Source organism: Dermacentor andersoni, chromosome 11 (assembly GCF_023375885.2).
Source record: "Dermacentor andersoni chromosome 11, qqDerAnde1_hic_scaffold, whole genome shotgun sequence".
Taxonomy (NCBI): domain Eukaryota; kingdom Metazoa; phylum Arthropoda; class Arachnida; order Ixodida; family Ixodidae; genus Dermacentor; species Dermacentor andersoni.
Window position 1 is genome coordinate 116,227,244 of NC_092824.1, and position 21,424 is coordinate 116,248,667.

General features: G+C 46.0%; 1 protein-coding gene across 3 annotated transcripts in view; it reads right to left on the bottom strand.

The window, feature by feature from the left end:
• LOC126539567 (m-AAA protease-interacting protein 1, mitochondrial-like) overlaps positions 1-21,424 on the bottom strand; it is a 224,915-nt gene that overhangs the window by 6,131 nt on the left and 197,360 nt on the right. For 2 of the 3 annotated variants that reach the window (XM_055075464.2, XM_055075465.2), the window contains 2 exons: positions 4,726-4,797; positions 1,092-1,212 (listed from right to left, as the gene is read on the bottom strand). In XM_055075464.2, coding sequence (XP_054931439.1) covers positions 1,092-1,212; positions 4,726-4,797 — 193 coding nt within the window. Of the gene's footprint in view, positions 1-1,091; positions 1,213-4,725; positions 4,798-4,997; positions 5,368-21,424 lie in introns of those variants that run through there. The other variant, XM_050186450.2, reaches the window with a different exon arrangement.

Here is a 21,424-nt window from a genome sequence, read left to right on the forward strand (position 1 = left end):
GTAATCGCTGGTGCCCACGTGCCTTCCAGAAAATACTATGCATCGCATATACAATCAGATTACACAAGGTTCAGTGACAACAAACACGACAGATAGAATCAACGATAACCTTCGAGTAAGTTCCGAATCATGCAGGCGTGTCTTGCGCTGAGCAATAACTTTAATATGTTAGCAGTGAAAGGCAGTCCCCGAGAAAAGGATAAATAAGTACACATGCCAACATACTTGTATTGTGCCAGTGTGAACAGCTCTATTGAGACGATTGCTGCATGTTGATGTTGATGACTTCCACATAAGGGGTATTGGCCAAGAAGTTGGCGGTACATTTTAAATAAATAAGAAATAACTAAATGGAAGGCAATATAATATTTGTCAAATTACGTAGCCTGGGTGTATGAGCACATGCCCATGCTCCAATTACTTTTACGCCAAAGATGCAGGAATGAAATGGGCAAATTTATAGAATTTCATTAACTGTTTTGTGAAAGCTCACTTCATACAGATTCCAAAGTATGCGTTGGATCTGCATAACTTTTCTTCCCCTAAAATCCTGGCTGGCCGCTTTTGTGGGATTAATTTCTAAGCAATTTTAGATGCAACAACTATTAGTTAGACTTTAGATGTCTAGACTAAGCAGTCCCTCCAGCAAAAGCTAAAGTGGAAGAACCTCCCAAATTATTGAATCTTAAAGTAGAACAGTACCATTGTGGCCGATACCCCGACCTCTGAGAATGGCGTGGGGTGTATGGTGAAGAGTCACAACACTTTTATAACTCACAACAATACAATGTCAGGTGCAGTATAGCAGGTATTTTTTTGCATGGCACAGTGGCATTGCTTCAAGTGCTCACTACCCTGCTTAGTATACTGCACACAGTATCCTGCAGTGAAAGAAGGCAGGCGACTTGAGCATGGAAATTGTGCTCAGTCAATGCTCATCCATTTTCAACAAGTGACCATTCTCACCCATCAGAAAGAAGTGAATTTCTAATCCAAATTAATCAACTAGATTGCAAAATCATGTTTTGAGCATTGCATTGTTAACGCAAAGTAAACTGGCTTAAAGAAAGCTCGGCAGATATGCACCTTACCTACAATAGACTGAAGTGCCACTTTGTGTGGCATGGCAACAATGTCATCCACCTCTTTGAGATAGTGCATGTTTCCATAACCCAGCTGCTGTGAAACTTCCTGGACGAATCGGTTGACAGCCTGGGAATAAGAGACGTTGAACACAAAGTGAAGTGTTCAAAAAGCTAGACTCAAAGAAGAGAAAAAAAAAGTAAGAAGGAAGCGTACAGACAAGTGGGCTGTTTACCTAACTGCATATGCTCTTCGCCCCACTCACTTTTCTCTGTGCTCTGTGGACCAAGATGTCATGCATACAGGAGGTATCCATCATAATACAAGCAAGCCTCAGTAATGCCCAACTTCTTTGGTAAAACAACAATTAGCCCCCTTGAGACCTTCAGAGGTTGGCAAGATGTGGTCTTTCCTATGACATAATGTTCAGCCCACCAGTAGGTTTTTTAATATTCCCTCTTGCCGCTGTTGTCCAAGCTAGCTTACATTAAACAAAAAATATAAAGATAAAATTTAACATACAGCACAGCACACTTTTTGATTGCATTTTTATGTGAACTGCTGCAAAAAATAAGACAATTTTGAGGGGCTTACTGCTTCTTTATTTGTACTCAAATTTCTCTACAAGACATAATTGATCTTTTGGTCCATGTTGCCTAATATAACACTTGGCATTTGTTGCTTGTCTGGTTCGTCCAGAAAAAATGAAAATGAACCAGCGCATCAGCCTAACAAGCAAGCTGCTGTATGGGCCCGTACTGGTTGTGCTGCCTGTTAGCAACTGAAAAAAATGGTGCGGATAGTGGGAACGGCATCACTTTGTGCGCTGGGCTGCTTTGTGTTTCATACTTCAATAACGCGGAGGTGTTTTGTTATTTCAATTGAGTCAAAAAGACGAAACACCAACCGCTATTACGTAAAGCTACCCTACAGCACTCGTTATTAACACTGTTTTCTTTAAAGGTCAATTGCAACAAAACTGTACTTTGGCTAAATTGGTTCTAAATGTACTGTGTATACTTGTGTGAGGGCCGCATCCCCACTTTCGAGGTCAAAATTTTGGGAGAAAAATTCAAGAGTCCTGCCGGAAGGCGAAGTTAGTTCTGTTGCTGCTAGATGACACCACCTACTTATTCGTCGGTGCCGCTCAGGCCGGCGCCACTGCACCATTATTTCTTTGTGTGGCACATTGTCCTGGCTGTGTTCGTAGTGTTTCCACTCAGATATGCGGTATTTTGCCTCTAGAGAAGGGAACCCTGTTTTGGTCAGCGCTGGTTAGGGATGATGGACCGGCAACTGAGGTCATTTACTGCAGCGTTACGACAATTGAGACTCTCTCACCCTCTGCTAAAGTTGCGGAAGCAGTATGAACCTTTAGCAGCCATCATTTTCCTGATTCGTGTAAGGCCTGCACCAGCCGAGACTGTAGAAAAAAGTGCGGCCCTTACACGAGTATATACAGTACATACTACTGAAGCAATTTTGGCAAAGCTGCAGGAATGGTAATTATCTAATTTTTCTGTTAGCCACCTTTAAAGAGCACCACTATAGGCAATGCGTGCACCTGGTGGTGATCGGATATGACTTAAGTCCCAGCATGACGCTTCTGAGATTTTTGAGCCCACCGTCGAATCTCGGAGGTCATACCGATGAGCCACGTGTTCTGGGACATGTGTCATTTCAAAAGAGTGGTAATGGCAGCATTTTTTTCAGTTTTGGTATCAAAAACAGCAATTCTTGTGAGCTTTTCATAACACCTCCACTTGTATTTCAAGCGTAAAGTATTGCATGCTGGCTCCTATATATTTACACTGTCTGAAACTAGGCTCGTTATGCAGTCAAAAATTATTTTGAAACTGGCCTTTGATTGTGGATAGGCTGCAAAACCAAGCCGCATCAATGCAGCAGTTTGCCTATACTTATATGGTGGCACTTTTCCAAGTTTTCCGAACAAACTGGGCAAGCAACGATTCCAAGTGTGGCCATTAAAAATGTCCGACTGGTATAACACAAACAAAGTAGTGGTAAGCAGAAAATATTTTTTGAGGTTGTTAGAATAAAACCGCAGGTCATTATATAAAAAGTATATTTCTCCACGTTATTAGGCAGCACTGCCTACCCTGTGTTTTCCGTGCCATAGGTTGGCATAATCACTCAAGAGTACATTGAGTCATACTCGCTCCACAATCATTTCACATGCGTGAGATAGAGCGCAGTGAGTGGTAAAGGTCGAGAGTGCACATGAGTATGAACAGGACTGAGTGCCCATTAACGCGAATAGGAATGAAAGGTGGCGATGAGAAGTTTGAACCAACGTGACAGAAGTACGAATGCAAGTGACTGTCGGAGAGTGGAAGTGAGTATTTACGTATGTCAGGGAGTGCCAGTGAGTGGGAGTTGACGTGAGTACATCCATAAGTGGCCGCTGGCAAGTGTGAATGGAAGCATATATTAACGCAAGTGAGCTTTGGTGAGCTTGAGTAGAAACATGAGTGCTGATGACTGTGAATGGCCATGGGTGTGAGTGAGTAAATAGCCAAAAATATATCAATGAGTGAGTACGAGTTAGTACTTGCGTATTTTGCGGACCTATGTTTTTTGCACAGTATTCAGACAGAATTTATGTTAGCAAGCTTTGCTCACAGGACATTATTACAGCGTGCATCATTCTGAAGCATGTGTGCTTAGACTACTCAAGTTGGCAACATGCACCTATAGCAATCCAGTTTTCAGTTTAGTGCTGTCGAAATTAAATTACTATAAAATAGAGAGCAAAGCAGCAAAAAGAATATTGTGGTCGACGACTGTAACCTTAGCCCATGTTCATATAATGTATCGTATATGCCAGGTTGAGTTGGATACCTAAAGATTCTGATTAATGCATGGGAAACTTAACACACAGCATATAGCAGCACTTACAATATGCTGGAGCAGTTTCTCACCTGTGAATAGTTCAGCAAGCCCCAATTACAATTTTTCAACTAACATTTCAAGTGTGCTCTCCATGGCCAGAAATAAGTACGAACAAGTTGTATCAATATGTCTTGGTGTGGAACTGTGTGTGCACACTGCAGCGGCTTTGCAACACGTGTGCTTGGACTTTTACACATTTACACAAGGAAATGAAAAACTTCATTAGTGAAGATAAAGGCAACAAGTGGAAGGTTTTCTTGACCTGGGGTGTGAAGTGTGTTCACAGGAACACCAATTAAAATATAAGGCAACAAAGCACAACACAGGAGAATCCTAACTGGCCGAAAATCACGTGCCGACGCAATTCAGCGCACTTGGAATGAAGGGAGAAGATTTAAACAAAAAAAAATCACGCGAGAGGCTGTCTTGGCAAGAGGTCTTGCAGGGATGTACACCCATGAGCAAACGTATTCGGACCGCAGGGTCGCCTAAAAAAATCTGGAATTTCTTGGCAATTAACGTGAATAAACTGAACTTGACCAGTTGGAAAGTTCGAAATGACAAGTTAGATCTGCGGTCCTCAATTTCAAGTTAAATTCACAGGCAGAGGAGAAAATCAGTTCTATCGCGAATACGCTGGTCCGTTGCTCACGGGCGTACGCCCAGAGCGCGTCATGCAAAAGAAAGATGACGAGAAAAGTAGGCTGCTACTTATTTTCATGACCTCACCTCTCTCTTCACGAGCCCAGCCAAGTCGTCTAGCCTCTGGGTTGCGATAAGCGAAAGGACAGTAGAGATCGCCTGCAGCAAACGGAGGCGGCACTGGTGACAGTGGGCCACGAAGGGTACAGGGTACATATATGCCAACTTGAGGCGTTGAAGTGACACTCGCACAGCATATACTACGGACAATACTCGCAGATCTCGCGTCAGTTGTGTAGCTAGCACATATACACAAATCGTTTTTGAAGCAATGTTTCAACACAAGTCATCGTACAAACCTGTTTTGCTCCTTCGAGAAACTCAGACCTATTAAAATCCGGGTCCCACTGGTTTTTGAGGTACATAAAATCGAAGAATAGGCTGAGCCAGCGGAACGGATTTTGCAGAATGAATGATCGGTTCTTGCCGTGAGGATGCGCGTCGCGTCTGCTACGGGAAGTGTGTATATGGGCAGCACATAACACACGCGGTGTGGATATGGTACATACTGTTTTAGGCAAGGTACTTTGTACTAGTCGCAATGACACTGGTAGTTGAAAGGTGCGCCAATACATAATGACACGTTTCGCAACGTATTGCGATAAATAAACAGCATACGACGTACAGCTACAAGCAAGATACACAACGCGCTGAATTCACCAACGTTGCGTTCGTTGAAACGCTGAATGCGCTGTGTTTGGCGAGCACGGCAACACGGCATATAAATGTGCTACCAATAGAACAGCTACCTTTATTGCAAGACAGATTTTGTTCATTTTGTGATAAATATTTTGACGCAATGTAGGCTTCCTTTCGAGATTCGAAACGCATCGACCCTTTCAACAGACTCCCCAGGTGCCCCATGTAGCGAACCCAAATCTCAAAGGCTATGCTTTTTCACGCTACAATGGCCCAAGGAAATAGCAGGCGCTAAACGCTTTTCTTGAAGTCTTTGCTTGGATGTGCAAAATTGAAGGTAATCTCAGAGGCAATAGTTTAAAGCTTCTGACTGCAGCAACAGCGTGCGCGAATAGCTTCGCGTCGTCTACTACACATTTGGCGTGTTAGAAGTGGTGTTGAAATGGTCATAAGGCCACCAGATGCTTCCGCGCCTTAGCAGGGCAAAGCATGGCCTTCGAGATAGTTTCTCTCTCTCTCTCTCTATAGCCGCTCGCCGACTAGCTCACCGACCAGCTCACCTTTGTATTCTACTTCGGGATTAACTTTCGTTACTCTGGCTACACTCTAAGAAAGGTTTACACCCTTTGGAGTGCCCCTTCTGCCACACAACGATAATCGTCATTTGCCTTGATGCATTTCCTTTCTTGAAAACGCCGCGGCCGCTACTCTTCTGTCGGGAATGTTATCATACTGATAACGCGCATGCCGTCCGTTACTGGAAAGTACCGGGCTCGCAGCGTTAAAGAAAGGAAACGCATCAAGGCAGATTACGATTATCGTTGTGTGGCAGAAGGGGCACTCCGAAGGGTGTAAACTTTTCTTACACTCTTAAAACGGTTGCACCCTTTGGGGTGTATATTTGTCCCACAACAATTATCGTCATCTGGCTGGCTTGCGTTTCCTTTCCTGAAAACTCGGCGCTCGCTACTTTCCTGTCGAGAATGCTGCGTCACACTGATAACGCGCATGCCGTTCGTGACTGGAAAGTGCCGGGCTCGCAGCGTTAAAGAAAGGAAACGCGGGCAACATGGATGACGATTATTGTTGTGGGACAAGATAAGCCCCAAAGGGTGTAATTTTTTCTAAGAGTGTAGAGTGTATAGTACACTCTAAAAACAGTGGCACCCTTTGGGGTGTATATTTGTCCCACAACGATAATCGTCATCTGCCTTGCTTGCGTTTCCTTTCTTGAAAACTCGGCGCTCGCTACTTTCCTGTCGAGAATGCTGCGTCACACTGATAACGCGCATGCCGTTAGTGACTGGGAAGTACCGGGCTCGCAGCTTTAAAGATGGGAAACGCGGGCAAGACAGATGACGATTATTGTTGTGGGACAAGATAAGCCCCAAAGGGTGCAAAATTTTCCAAGGGTGTTGCGCGACAGCGCGATAGCACAGGCAGCACGTATTCAACGTAGCCAAGTTCCGCCTTCGTTTGGTCGCGCCCGTGGCCTATCTTCACAACCTCCGGAATAGCTCTGAACATTTAATGAAATTTTACGGAATATTTATTGTACCGGTCGTAAATAGCATATCTAGAACTCAAATGTTTGTGAGAACTATGTTCCCACCAAAGGCTTTTTTCATGTTTCACATCAAAGGTATTTACTTTCTTATGTAACGAGTAGTGCGTGTTGCTATTAAATGAAGCCTGTGCATGTTGCTGAACGGTAAACTGACAACACGGCGAAATGAAACGCAGGCAGAGTTGGTTCGCAAGCACAACTGCAAAGCGTTGGACCACCTACCTCAAACATTTTCGTTACAGGGGAAGAAATGGAGAGAGAAGACAACCAGAAGGCGAACGAAGTTCAGTGCATGCCCACTCATATTTGAGGGATGTAGATAACTTACAGTAACGGAATTTGCAATCTGAACGGGCAGTTGATTACGTTCAGCGAGTGTTACATATATAGGGGACAGCTATTCTTAAAGCTTTCCTTGCGTCTAAAGAAATCTCAGATCGTATAATCAGGTTTTGTCCGTGTGTGTTTGTCCATAACGGACCTTACACGTACAGGCCATCTATGCGAACCTAACCAACGCTTTCAGCCTGTTCTTTATCAGCGTGGTTAGACATGACAAACTGGATCAAGTATCTATGTAACGCGTGATGGAGGGTCACACCGATTGAAGATAAACACGTTTGTTTCTCAACATATTCTAAAGCGATAATAATTCTTGTGTCTACAAATCCAATACCAAGTCAAAATTTATGGTGCTCGTTTTACAAGATCCTCTCATAGATTGGCTGGCTTGTGTTCGTCCCAGAACGAAATAAGAATCATCGATGCGGACGGAGTTCGCTGGGCGTGCATGCATGTTTGGTAAGTTTCAGCGAATTCTGTTAACATGAGGCAAGGTTCATGTTGACCAGATGGTTCTATGAATTATCTACTTAGCACGGGGAACATGAGTTCATGAAGAAAAAGCGCGGCACATGTTTTTTTTTTATTTCAGAAACGCAATTACGTTATAAAGCAGAATCGACGTCCTTGATGATAATTTTAACACGGCACTTCGTGGCAATTCCATCGTGTCAGCATGAATAAGCAGGACGATTTAACTGTGGGCCAGTGGTAAAGTATACATTTAAAGATTTTAAATAAGAGTTGGTCGGAGGCACAGTTGCAAAACATTTCAGCTTTAAAACAAAGCCTAGTTACCATCCCGCTGTAAAATCTGTGCCTATGAGTCTGTGTAAAGTATATGCAGACCCAATTTCAAAATGCTTGACAGATATGTACTCCCAACCGAGTGAATCTTTGGAAGCCTCATACGGGAACCATAAAAACGAAATTCTCAAAACTGTTCTATAAAGTCATTTTAATGAAAGTTTACGAAACAGTTAGGTGGGGCCCAGAGATTGAGCGCATCAGAACATAGTGCTCAGCGGTGCCAACATTGACAGCCTCGCTGACTCTATCCACACGACTGTGTTATATTTTTCAGACACAAAGGGTCACTCCCGGCAATGAAACAGCAGTTCGGTGACGAATGTGAGTCCCTGCAATGAATGTATACAATAATAATAATAAAAAAATCTAAACGGCACTTGAGTGCGTGCTGAACCACTCTCGGGTCACGTTCTACCTATAAGTTCAAGGATTCTCATGCTGGGTGTTTAGCCCATCATGGGAATTTTAGATATTTTAGATTCCCGTAATTTACTCCATTCATAGAATTTCCTTAACCGATGCGAATAATGGGCAGTACTTGTACTTGCCTAAACTTCGTCCTTCTGGCTTCTAACGACCTTGTGGATTCTTATACTAAGCTTCCAGAAGATAATTTTTGTCACAAATTCATTATTTGACAGTTATTAATTTTACGTAGTCTTTGATGTGCACCATTTGTTAGGAGTAGTGATATCGGCTTGTCGGTCATTCATTTTGGGAAGATCGAGTTCTAGCGAAAAAAAAAAAAAAAAATAGGTACAGGGAGAATAGAAGGCGCACTCGTGTGCGCCCACTTGTCTCCATCAGCACCGCGTGTCTCACGGTATGTGAATTCCATGTGCCTTCTCTTGTGCATGTACCTTTCTTGCACTACATCTCGCCATTTGACAGATTTCACAAATGTCAAACAAAGCCAGTTATCAAAATTTTGACGCGTGACGATTGTCGGATAATTACCAAACGCCATCTCGATTTCGCGACACAAATGCCCAGTAGTGCGCTTTATGCGCTAGAAATAAACAGTTCCTAAAAGACTGACCTGCCCTAAAGAAATGTATGAGGCTAGCACGTAACATAACAAAATCACAAAAAATAATAAAATAAGTCGGAATGTGCTTTCTGAACACCAAATCGTCGGAAATATTACATTGTTTGAACTGTGCTTTAACATGTGTAAAATCGGTGTACTACTAATGATCCACACAATGGCCGAACGACTTCGGCACCAAGTTTTCAGCTAGTAATATTAGCACGAAACCTACGAAAATCTATGCTTCCACTATAAAACAGGTCGTCCGCTTCAGGCCTACTATATATCCCGCGTTCCTCTTTTGCTGGGCGCGCACGCTACAAGCGAACTTATTCTGCGCCGGGAGGCAGGCAGCTCCCATCAGGATCGTTCACGGATGAAGTAATTGGCGTGGCGGTGGCGGCGGCAAACGGCCCGAGCCGTCTCTGGTCGGTGTTTCGGGTTGCCGCCCACGAAGAAATAAAAGGCTTCAACTTGGTGCTCATGGCGTCCATTTGAGGTGCACGAACATGAACCGCCAGTGCACTTGAGCTCATGGGAGATATTGAGGCATCGCTGTGGCACGCTCGTCGGATGCTTCAAATGGCAAGGCCCTCGAAGCGGCCCCTCGAGTGACTGTCAGTGCTGTTACTCCCTCAACAATGACGCATAGACGGGCCGAGGGGGAGTGGTAGAGAACTATTTCCTTCTATTAAGACTCCGCTCATTTCTCTGTTCTGTACTTGCGCTTCCTTATGAGCAAATTTGTTCGCAGTCAGCGGTTCATGCTGCGTTATTCTATTTATGTTGCTTTGTTCTTGTTTTGGTTTCACCACATCAGTAAATATTTGAACACCTCTGTTGGTTTTAAAAGGGCGTTCTACTTGCTAAAATCCTCCGGAACGCAACTTCAACCCCTATTAAGCTTATAACGCCCCATAATAAGGGTGTGGGCGATAAGAACGCCAAGAAAAAAAAAACCCAGCAAGTGGTAAATGTTAGTCTTTCTTTTTTAAATTTTCAAATAAACGCCCATTGCTGCCCCCTTTGAGCATTCTACAGTCTTAAAGGGGTTTGCGCCCTTTGGGGTGCCTATCTTGTCCCACAACGATAATCGTCATCTAGCTTGCCCGCATTTCCTTTCGTTAACGCTGCGAGCCCGGTACTTCCAGGTAACGAACGGCATGCGCGTTATCAGCGTGACATAGCATTCTCGACAAGAAAGTAGCGAGCGCTGACTTTTCAAAGAAAGGAAACGCAAGCACGGCAGATGATTATCGTTGTCGGACAAAGATACTCCCCAAACAGTGTAAATTCTTTAAGAGTGCACTTTTAAAAACGTTTACACCCTTTGGGTTGTATTTTGTCCCCGAACAATAATCGTCATCTGTCCTGCCCGCATTTCCTTTCTTTAACGCTGCGAGCCCGGTACTTCCCAGTAACGAACGGCATGCGCGTTACCAGCATGACATAGCGGCGTTCCCGAGAAGAAAGTAGCGGGCGCGGCGTTGCAAGAAAGGAAACGCAAGCAAAGCAGGTGACGATTATTATTGTGTGGCAGATATACACCCCAAAGTGTGTAAACGTTTTTTAGAGTGTAGTTACGAATGGCTTGCGCGTTATCAGCTTGACACAGTATTCTAGACAGGAAAGTAGCCAGCGCCGAGTTTTCAAGAGCGGAAACGCAATCAAGGCAGATGACTATTATTTTTGTGGGGACAAGATAAGCATCAAAGGGTGTAAACGTTTTTTAGAGAGTGTATACAGGCAGGGTGTTTATGTGCAATTTATAACGGCGTTGTATATACCCATATGCGTGCTTTTTCGTTCCTTCTTTCTTTCTTTCTTTCTTTCTTTCTTTCTTTCTTTCTTGTGGTTTATTCAAGGCAAGGTCGGCACAAATTGACTTGGGAGACAGGGCTAAAGACTGAGGAAATGCCTGACTTGACCGTGCTACGCTGGCAGCAAACCAATGTGGGATGTACAGTAGCAGAAAAAAAAAGTGCTTGTATGCCTCATACAAGATAGAAAAAAAAATCATGACATAAAAGCGAGTTGATTGCCCATACATATAATCAGTGTCAGCCTGAGAGAAGTGACAGTACTAAACAAAATATTGAAAGGCACTGCTAGCACTATTACAGAGCAATACAACTACAACATAGGGAATCGTCGTTCTATAGCTGACTGTGTCTTCCTAGATTTCGCAAAAGCTTTTGAAAAAGTTTGCCACAGCTTATTTCTCTTTAAATTAAGCAAACATTTATGGGAAATTTCTCTCGTGAATCGAACATTTTCTAACCGGACGCTCACAATTCGTGTCTGCTAACACTTTTAATTCCCCGTTGAGGCCAGTTCATTCTGGCGTGCCCCAAGGGTCAGTGCTCGGCCCTCTCCTGTTTCTCATTTATATTAACGACTTGCGCAATGCGTAACCTCAAGAATTCCCTTATTCGCCGATGATTGCGTAGCCATCCGTGAAATTATTGACCAAAATGATGTTGCGATCCTTCAATACGATATCCACTGCATAGCTAACTGGTGTAAAGTCTGGCTGATAGCGCTATTGCGCTTTTTGCGATCTACCGGCCTGTGTGAACGACTTTAACTGGAACGCCTTTTGTGTGTGTGCCTCCATGTGTGCGTGTTTCTTTCCCTTTTTTTTTAGCGTTTTCCTCTCTCTCATCTTTCTAACCCCTATCCCCCATCCCCAGTGTAGGGTAGCAAACCGGAGAGTCATATCTGGTTAACCTCCCTGCCTTTCCTCTTCATTCTCTCTCTCTGGCTGATGGAACTCAACACAACGGAATGTAAGGTATTACGTATACCTCCCGTACAACTTCTTGCCCCACTTCCTACTTGCTCGAGAATTCCGCTCTCGAATCCATAACATCCTATTGCTACTTAGGTGTCCACATAACTTCCTCTCTTACTTGGTCTCTTCATATTAGCAAAATAATTAGCAGTGCAAACCGCTCGTTAGGTTACCTCCAGCGCAATTTTTCATCTATTCCTGTTCCTTTAAAGCTCCTCCTTTACAAATCTTTAGTCCGAAGTAAACTCGAATATGCCTCTTCCATCTGGGACCCCAGCACTGCTATATTAACCTCTGCCCTCGAGCTTGTCCAAAATAACTCTGTCCGCTTTATTCTAAGAAGCTACTGTCGTACTGCCTATCACTTTAATGAAAGAGTCTCGACAGCTTGCGTCACTCGCCTGTCGTCGCAAGTTTTCTCGCCTATGTCTAATCCACAAGATATACTACAGTCCCGCCCTGCACAATGACCTTATTCTTCCTCCACCATACATTTCCCCTCGTTTCGATCATGCACAAAAGGTGGGAATAATGTTGGGCTTAACGCAAACGTGTCATCAATCATTTTGTACCCCGCACTACACAGGACTGGAACCACCTTCCGGGATCAGTCACGTCCACTGCTCACTATTCCTAGTTTCATAATGTTTTAAACACAAGTGTATTGCAATGTAACTAACCAAGTATGTAATTATATCTGTTATCAGTCAATTGCTTTAATTTTTGTTGCTTCCCGCCTTTGTCTCATCTTTTTAGCTAACATTGCACTAACAGAACAGTACCTGTATCGTGTCTTTTTTCCCGTATGTTCCACTCACCTCTGTAATGCACCTGGCCCTGAGGGTAATACTAATAAATAATAAATAAATGTTAGGGATTTTAAACATCGTGAGATTTTTCGTGTTCTTCAGCTGGCAGTTCTTTTATTATTTGCTTTAGATGAAGTTCCACACTACAGTAGATGTAGTATGGTTGGGTACTGATTTAGCACGTCTGGTATTTGTTGTGACGTTCGGTCGGCTTTCGTCCCCTCGTTCACCGCCGAGATCGGTACTACTCACACCAGACATGCTTCTGCTTCACCTGACAACGTTTTATTTCTTAGCGTATTCTCTATCGCCTATATTTTAGGTATCTGCAGTTTTGACATTATATTGCAGTTGCATCTGCAAAAATGTGATACCACGTCGGAAATTAAATGAAAGGAGCCTTCTTGGTGTTTTCTCGTCAAAGGGATTCACGACCATTTCACAGGAATTCTTCACCGGCCCTCAAGTAGATGTACTTTCAAACAAACAAACAAACAAACAAACAAACAAACAAACAAACAAACAAACAAACAAACAAACAAACAAACAAACAAACATTTCAATACAGATTTTCCACACAATAAACTGTGGACGGCGAGATAAAAACTGCATGTTAAACCACTACTCGACATGCTTTGCGCACCGCCCATACATGTCTACAGTGAGCACAAAATCAGTCACAAGAAGTAATCAAAATCACAGCAGCATGGCCACATGACATGAAATGCGTCTCATACAAGACCGTTTATGCACAGATGGCTTCGTCTTAAGTGAAGAAATGTATCCATGTTGGGCCACTTGAGGGGAAGCAATTTGACATGCCTGCGCGCGATGCCTTGGTCGTCCTGTTCACAAAAGGCGAAGTGCTCGTATAGACTGTTTAGGCGCCGCCCTTTCCTAGCGTACTTTCTGCCAGTCTCACAGTCGCCGAAGTACGACTGCAGGAACGCCGTGCCTCGTCCAACGTGCGTGCATAATTTGAACACTCGGTCCCTGTTTCACTCCCCCTCCTCACGTGTAGGGTAGCAAACTGGGCAAAGTCTAGTCGACGCTTCTGCTTTCTATCTTCCCCCCCCCTCCCCCCCCCCCACACACACACTGCCGCAGAACTCGCTGTTGCTCACTGCAGCCAGCCCAGTGCGGTAGTGCCAGTGCACGGGCCCAGCTGACGTCGTCTGCTGTGGCACGCGCCCCGCCATCGACATGGGAAACGCAGGAATGCAGCCGGAGCGGAGCGATAGCGGCTCGGGTAAACTGCAAGTGACGGTTTCAACCGCAGGTACGGCGATTAGCGTCCGTGCGCGGAGGGGTTCGGACCGTAGGGAGCGCGCTGGCGGTTTTTCCCTGGAAGCTCTGGGTTCCGGTCGCATCCCCGCCGGGAAGAGCCCGAACCGAGTGTACAACGCCCGATCGCCGTGGTCAGCATCGATCCCGTTCGGAATGGGACCGCGTCTCTCCATCAGCCTTCCAGCGCACGCCAACCGGCTCCTGTCGCCAAAGCAAAAATATGCACGCCTGTGCCACCGCGATGCGTGCAAGGGCTGCAGATCGAAGCGTTCAGCGCTGTCGCAGCGCACATCGCCCGATAAACTAACCTCCCTTCGCTCTCTCGCTGGGCCGCGTTTGCTTGCCAGCTTTCAACTTCGTCTTTCTTTTGCTTCCTCCGCTCAACATAGGGAAACGTCGACGGGCGGAGTGAACGAAGAGGGAAGACGGGTCATCGAGGAAAACTCGGCGGGGCCCGCAGGGAAGGAAGGGAGCTGGGTCGATCCGGAGCTCTCTTCCGAGAGGGCTCGCACGCAATAGGCGGGGACAAACTTGGTGGAGCAGATCGAGTCGATTAAGCGACCGACGTCCAGCAGAGCGACGCTGGGGGCAGAGCGAGCTTACCGCGAAAACAGGCCCCGTGCTTTAAAAGAGTTCGAAGATCCATTGTGGCCAAGTGTACACGGAAATGTACATAAAAGGACGGGTCTGACGAACAGATGAGCCGATCACCTTAGCTATGGTCTGTCCCCTCCGCAGTATACAAAACAGCAGCCATAAATGCGGCAAATTTCTAGTTGTACAGTAAACAGCTCACTGATTATTGTCTCCATCGCCAACAGCTATTAATCTGCGTTCTGTCTCATCCACATTGTTCCTACTTGCCACGTTCGTCTGCCTGCCGTGATGCGCCATAACAAGGCGGTGCCGGGGCGGCGCAATGACCAGGAAATCTAGAAAGTATATTCGTGTAACTAACATTTCCACTCCCATGGCCATCATGCACTTCATGACCAAGGTATTAAACATTGTGAACTTGGACAATCGCATTGTTATTAACCTCGAAGTCTTGAATGTAGCGCTCGCCTTATGTCCTTTATTTCCGTCCCCGTCGTTTCTTAGCGCTTCATCTACGTCACCTTTTAAATGTAATGTTCACGGAACAAGCGTTACGAACGCACAAGCTCAATCGGTAAATACCATGTCATCTGTCGATTTCATATTCAGCGACGCAACTGTAGGCATAGGTTAGCAAAACGCGACTGCGCGTGCTATTGCGTGAACCGCAGTGAACCTCAGAAAATGCTGCACAACGGCGCTGCAGAGCACCTCTGACCATAGATCAATATAATGGTGGTCAACTTGACATGAAACATTTTCTTCACAGGCGACGAAGTTCTTGTCAAAAGTACGCAGAGCACAGCGCAATTCGAAGTCCATCTTAATGCGAAACCTATAAATCTTTTCTGGAGGTCCAGCGCTCTTGACATACGAGATGACAGCTCAGAGCTGTAAGATGCCGAATTTCTGTTGTTCAAGACCCATCGTGTGACTCGGTGACAGATTTGGTCACGCGTGTGGCGGCATGAATACTTTCGACGAAGATTGTGCTAGCGAAATTCAAGCACATTCTAGAGTGTGCTAGCGAAAACGTAATATGAAGTAAAATTTACAAGGAACCCATAGCTCGACAACGTAAATTACAATCTTAATTTTTCACTATTACAAAACAAGCGCTTCGGGTGACGTCTAAGCGATTAAAACACAGGAGCTTATGGCTTCAAGATGCGCTACGAACCAGCTCTAAAGAAACAGACATTCTTAAACGCAGTGATTCGAGATGAAAAATTAAGTAGTACAGACGTTCCAGATTAAGTGACCACTCCTGAAGAAACGCAAAGTTAACGGTCTTGACGTACTGTTTGTACGATTAACCTCGCACTTGCGAAACTTGCCCCAGGCGTCGATGTAATAGAAAGCTTCTGTACTGTCAGTCGCCAGGGGAAACACATTGACTCAAGATCGTTTCTATTGGTTTCGTGCAGGATGTAATGCAGTTGTACCATTGCTTATATCTGTTTTTTTCCTAATTGTGCCCTTTTGCGAAATTCATCGCTGTACCAACTGCATGTGGGTTAAGAAGACACCACCGGAGACAGCCGATTCATTGCAGCTAACAGGACCAAGTGGCAAAATCAGTACAGGCTAGCAAAAATGAAGTAAGAAATAATTACAGAAATCAATATCTGTTCCCGTAACAAACCTAAATCCTCAGTGTATTCTCGTATTGCGTCGGAGGCGCGATGACCTGCACTTGTGACGACCGCGACATTACGCCACGTATTTCCCGTTCGGCTAAAAAGCCAGTTTGATCGCGTTTCAACGTTTGTTCAGTGCCAGCGGTGCTTCGACAAAGACCAAATTATTACTCCATTTATGGCGTCGCCTCCGCCCCGGGTTGGAATTTTCTTGCACGGTGCTTTTTGTCGACCTTTCGGATTTAGGAGTCACGATTTTCGGAACACGTGGCGCTCAGTATTGACCGAGACGAAGACGCTAACGCGCGTATAGCCTTCGAGCCACCAACGCCAGGCGATTGTGTTCGGCATTTCCAATAAGGAACGCTTAAAATAGCAGAGAGATTTACGCCTTGCGATGGGCTTTACATAGTTTCGAGTGGGCCAATAAGAGAGCGCGACACGCCTTACAAGGCGTTAAGGAGACCACGGACAGGACTTGAAGGGGGTTATTTCTATATGCCGTGCACTCGAGGCGCGCAAGCCCCGAAGACATTTCCTTTCAGGAAAGAGAGTGGGGAGCAGTCGGAGAACTGCAAAGGTTTTGAGTCCTTGCTGGCGCACCGTGTATAAGAGCGCGCAGAATGAAAATACGCATGACCGCATGCGCAGCGAAGGAAAGGGCGACCCGGAGAGTGGGACACCTTATCTCGGTAAAACCGCGCAGCTTTGCGGTAGCGTCAGTCTGCCAGAAGTGCGCACATAGCAACCACAGTCTTGATCTGCGACATTTGATTCGGCGGCTGCGTCGTCAACGCTCTACAGAAGAGAGGCAGCGAGAACAAGCGAGTTCAGTGTTCGTATTTCGCGACCAACCCCATATCATTTTTCATGATATTATCATCCTTCGGCAACGGCTTAGTCGCCGCCGCGCCATTGTTGTCGATGAGATCGGTCAATCGGCGTGATGGACGATTACGGGAAAAAAAAAAACAATTAAATTGATCTTGAGATATCATGGCTCACGTCAGGCGACCCATCTTGTAACGACTCATTTCAGTTTTCATTCTAAATTTGTGATAATCGGTCACAATTTGTGGCTATGTTAAGTGCGAGCGAATGACAAGAAGATCGGAGTATGAAAGGCAGTCGTTACACAATACGGCTCCAACCCACTTCGCGGTGCTCGAGAGGTAGAAGTGTTTTGCCATAATAGAGATATAGGTTTTGATTTCTTACTGTGGCGTAATCTCCTGATTCTGAAGAAAGCTACCACCTCGAAACCACGACCAGCAGGTCCCATCCATGGATAAACCGCTCCTCCTCTTCCACCTTGCACCGCGATGTCATTGAGAGTGCCCATCTCTTGGGGCTGCCGGCGCTGAACACCCACGAGGTGGTACGCAGGCATTTGCGAAACTCGACTTTACTTTTTAACTGATTCCGCGAACATACTTAGGACACAGATCGGAAGGCAGTAACGATGCTGGGGCTGATAATATTCGCACCATAATATCCCATAACGAGCTATGACTTGGCCGAATCGTTCAAACCAGGTGATTCGTAATTGAGAAAGAGAAATTTTCGTAATTAAGGAAGTAAATGTTGAGAGAAATGAGCAAGGTGGTGGTATATAAAAGGGGGAATCGACAGAAACCCGTCAATAACAGCGACAGGATAGGCTCTTGGTCAGGTACAGCTGTTGAAAAAGAAGAGAGTACTAAGAATAACGGCTGTCATGGTGAATGAATGGATTGATTATTGAATGAATGAATAACTTCTGCCTGACGGGGTGACCAAAAGCAGAAATGCTCGATGTCGCCGTGAAGTATACGTTCACCCAATAGTTTCCCGAGCTCCCCGGCATGACGCTGCGCGTATTCGTGATGTCGCGCCACCAAGAGGAGGAGGAGGAGGAGGAAAAAACTTTATTCTGGTCCTGTACAAGGTGTTGCCACCTGCCTGGCTAGTCCCATGTCGGGACCGGGAGGTCAAGCCTCCTAGCCCTATCACGGGCCTCACGGCAGGGCTAGTGATGATCCAAGCGAGCGTACACCGAATCCAGTCGGGACGTCACTATAGCCAAGGTGGCCACAAGTCGCGAACTGTTTTTACAACCGTATAGCTTTGTGAATCCGTCACCTGAGCGGGCTACCATCTATCACGCAGCACGGTTTTATAGAGACCGAGCGCCGCTCCCGGTGTGCATTGCCCGACCGATCCCTCTCCCGCCAATCTTCTCCGCCAGAGGCCGCAAGAGCGCCGGCAAAAGGAAACTTCTCGGCCGCAGAAGAGGCCGCGGAAGGGGGAAGGCTAATCTGGCTTTTCAACCTCCCCATTCGAATGCGAGCCGTGTGCGCTTCGAAAGCGAAGGCTGGATGGGCGGCGGAGAATGAAGAAGAAGGCCCGTCGTCATCTGGGGCCCTTTTCATCCACAAATCCCGCGCGATGGCGAAACGGCGAGCGGCAAAGCTAATAGAAAAGCTTTCCTCCGTGATAGGCAGCAGCAGCCCGACGGAGGAGCAAGAAGTCCAAAACAAACAGCACGCCTGACAAGAGAGAGAGAGAGAGGAGCAAGAAAAGGAACTGCATAATCAGCAAGGGAGCCTCGTGGGCGAGGTTGAAAGGAGCGGAGAGACGACAAGGCAGTCGTGACGGCCGGCGCACAGCGAGCGCGACGGCGGCTTCGGTCTTCCTGGCGGCTTGTTCCCTTTTCAGCGCTCCTCCGGAAAACGCACGAACAAAAGCGCGATGGGGGATAAAGAGCGCACAGTGGGCAAGGAGAAACGATGACAGCACAAGTTTTCTCCTCCGCAGCGCAGCAGCGGTGGCAAGAAAAGATGACAAGAAGAGAAAAGAACAGAGAAAGAGCTGTAGTGTGGCAGGGTGTGCAGACAGAAACGCCCTCTCCGTGGGAGCGAAAAAAAAAGAGAGAGAACGCTTTTCTCCTTTCCGCTCAATTAACGCGTGGAACGTTTTGAAGAAGCGCTCCTGCTGCCTTTCGGGTCGCAGCTCCGCAATTCGGTGTCGAGCCAGCGGCACAGCCGTCGTTAGGGGGGCATTAAGCGCCGCCGCCAGGGGGCAGCAGCACACTCGGTCGTGCTGCTGCACCACGCGTGCATCGGCGCGAATGTAGACAGCCTAGCGCTGGAGAGAAGGGAGGTCCCTCTGCTCGGCCTTTTCTTCCTCGCTGATGCGGCGAACCAGGCAAATGTCGCGAACGAACGAGCGATCTTAACCCCAACACCAGTGCGCAACCGCCCAAGTAACCTCAGCAACGAGTGTGCCTTGAAAAGCGTCTTGACACAGAAACTTTCGCGCGACTGGTTCGTGGTCAAAAACCTCACCCCGTATGAGGCGAATGAAAGGGCGCGCGCGCGCGCGCGCGCACACACACACACACACACACACACACACACACACACACACACACACACACACACACACACACACACACACACACACACACACACACACACACACACACACACACACACACACACACACACACACACACACACACACACACACGCACACACGCACACACAAGCACGCACGCACACACACAGACACAAGAAGTCCACACACACACACCCGCACGCACGGACGCACTTCGGACATAATCATAATACTCTGAAACGATGTGCTGCACAATTGCAAATGTTTTCGTACTGTGAAACCCAAACCCAGTATTAACCTGAATGAGAGACCTCAGCAAATGGAACACTGATCAGGCCATGGCTCTGTAAGTGAACTTCACTCGAGGTATAACAAAAAAACTCAATTATTGTTTCATGAAAATGGAGGTTAACTCGGCGTGACAGCTCTGTTTGCGTAGCGGGACTCGGGAATCTAAGTTCACCCAAATAAACTTCGTAGTTCTCTTGTGTCCGCGATACCATACCCTGTATCAATTCTTGAAATGATACGAGATGAAAACGCGGTTTCTCGAGAAGTTCACTCACAAACATGAGGATCCATGAAAGACAGTGCCCTAAAATGCGCCTTCTCAAGCTCTGCGAATCTCTTCAGCTCTAAAAAAGCGGCCTTAACGTAAAAAAATAAAGCATTTGTTTCACCCGAAGAGTGAAGCAGTGAAAGTACTAGCGCATTATTAAACGTACTAAGACTCGCACTGTTTCTCGCGCAGTATTACTAGCGGAAAACATTGGCATAGTCACGCGAACAGTCTGCTCTGGAAAGTTCTCTTCCTGCGCCTATCTCGCGTCCTTTCTACACCCTCCACGGTGACTCTGCAGGAGGTCGCTGGTTCGCTGGTCCTTGGATGAGACGTCATACTTTCACTATAAATCACATGCACTTCGCAGTCCACTTCTCCAGTCATCGCGTTCTTCATTCGTCACAGGTTTCCCCCTTCCTTCGGAAAAGTCCCAGCTCAGAAGGTGCAAAATAACGCCGCAATTTGCTAACATGGACAATGTAGCTGTCCCTGCCTAAAGGCGTCACTGAGCGGCTGAAATCATAGTTCACTGGCAAGACCTTGCGTAGAATCTTGTAAGGACCTTCCATGACCGAACTCAACTTTCCGTTGTTGTGATGACATGGTGTCTCGTAAATTACTGAGTCACCGACTTGAAGGTCAAGGGGGAGAAACTTCCTATTATAGATTACTATTTCTTATTGTGGTAGGCGAGCGAGTTCTTAACCGCAGTTTTCCTTGCTTCCTCAACAGTTTCATCTCGTTGCTTCAATATGGCTGGATAAGATGTAATTCCATATATCAGGTACGAAGGTGCCTAACCGGTAACTTCGTGAGGTGGTGTATATGTCGATGACATCCTAGAGCAGCTTAGTCCAAAACTTCTGTGGTTCATCACTGATCTTGCATATACCCGCTCTTTCGTATCGTTGCATTGTGAATGATAAGACGACGTGAAGAGTTGGTGTGTTCGTTTATGCTTTAGGAACTGCTTAAATTTTCCTGCTGTGAACCTTTTCTACGACCTGAAAGGAACTTCCGTGCTTTGCAGGCAGCAAAAATGCTTTTTAAGCATGAAATGTAGGCGTGTTTTTTTCATTTTTTTTTGTGTGAGCGAATGTCCATTCATAGCGAGTGGCATGGTCAATGACCAAGTGAATGAATCTTTTTGATAAGCCGTTTCCAGGAAATCCTCTAAAGTGTCCTTTGTAAGGAGATCAAAAGGTTCTTCAGCTGGAGGCAGTGACTAAAGTGATCCGTACTGCTTTGCTTTGTTCTCCTCGGATTTCTGG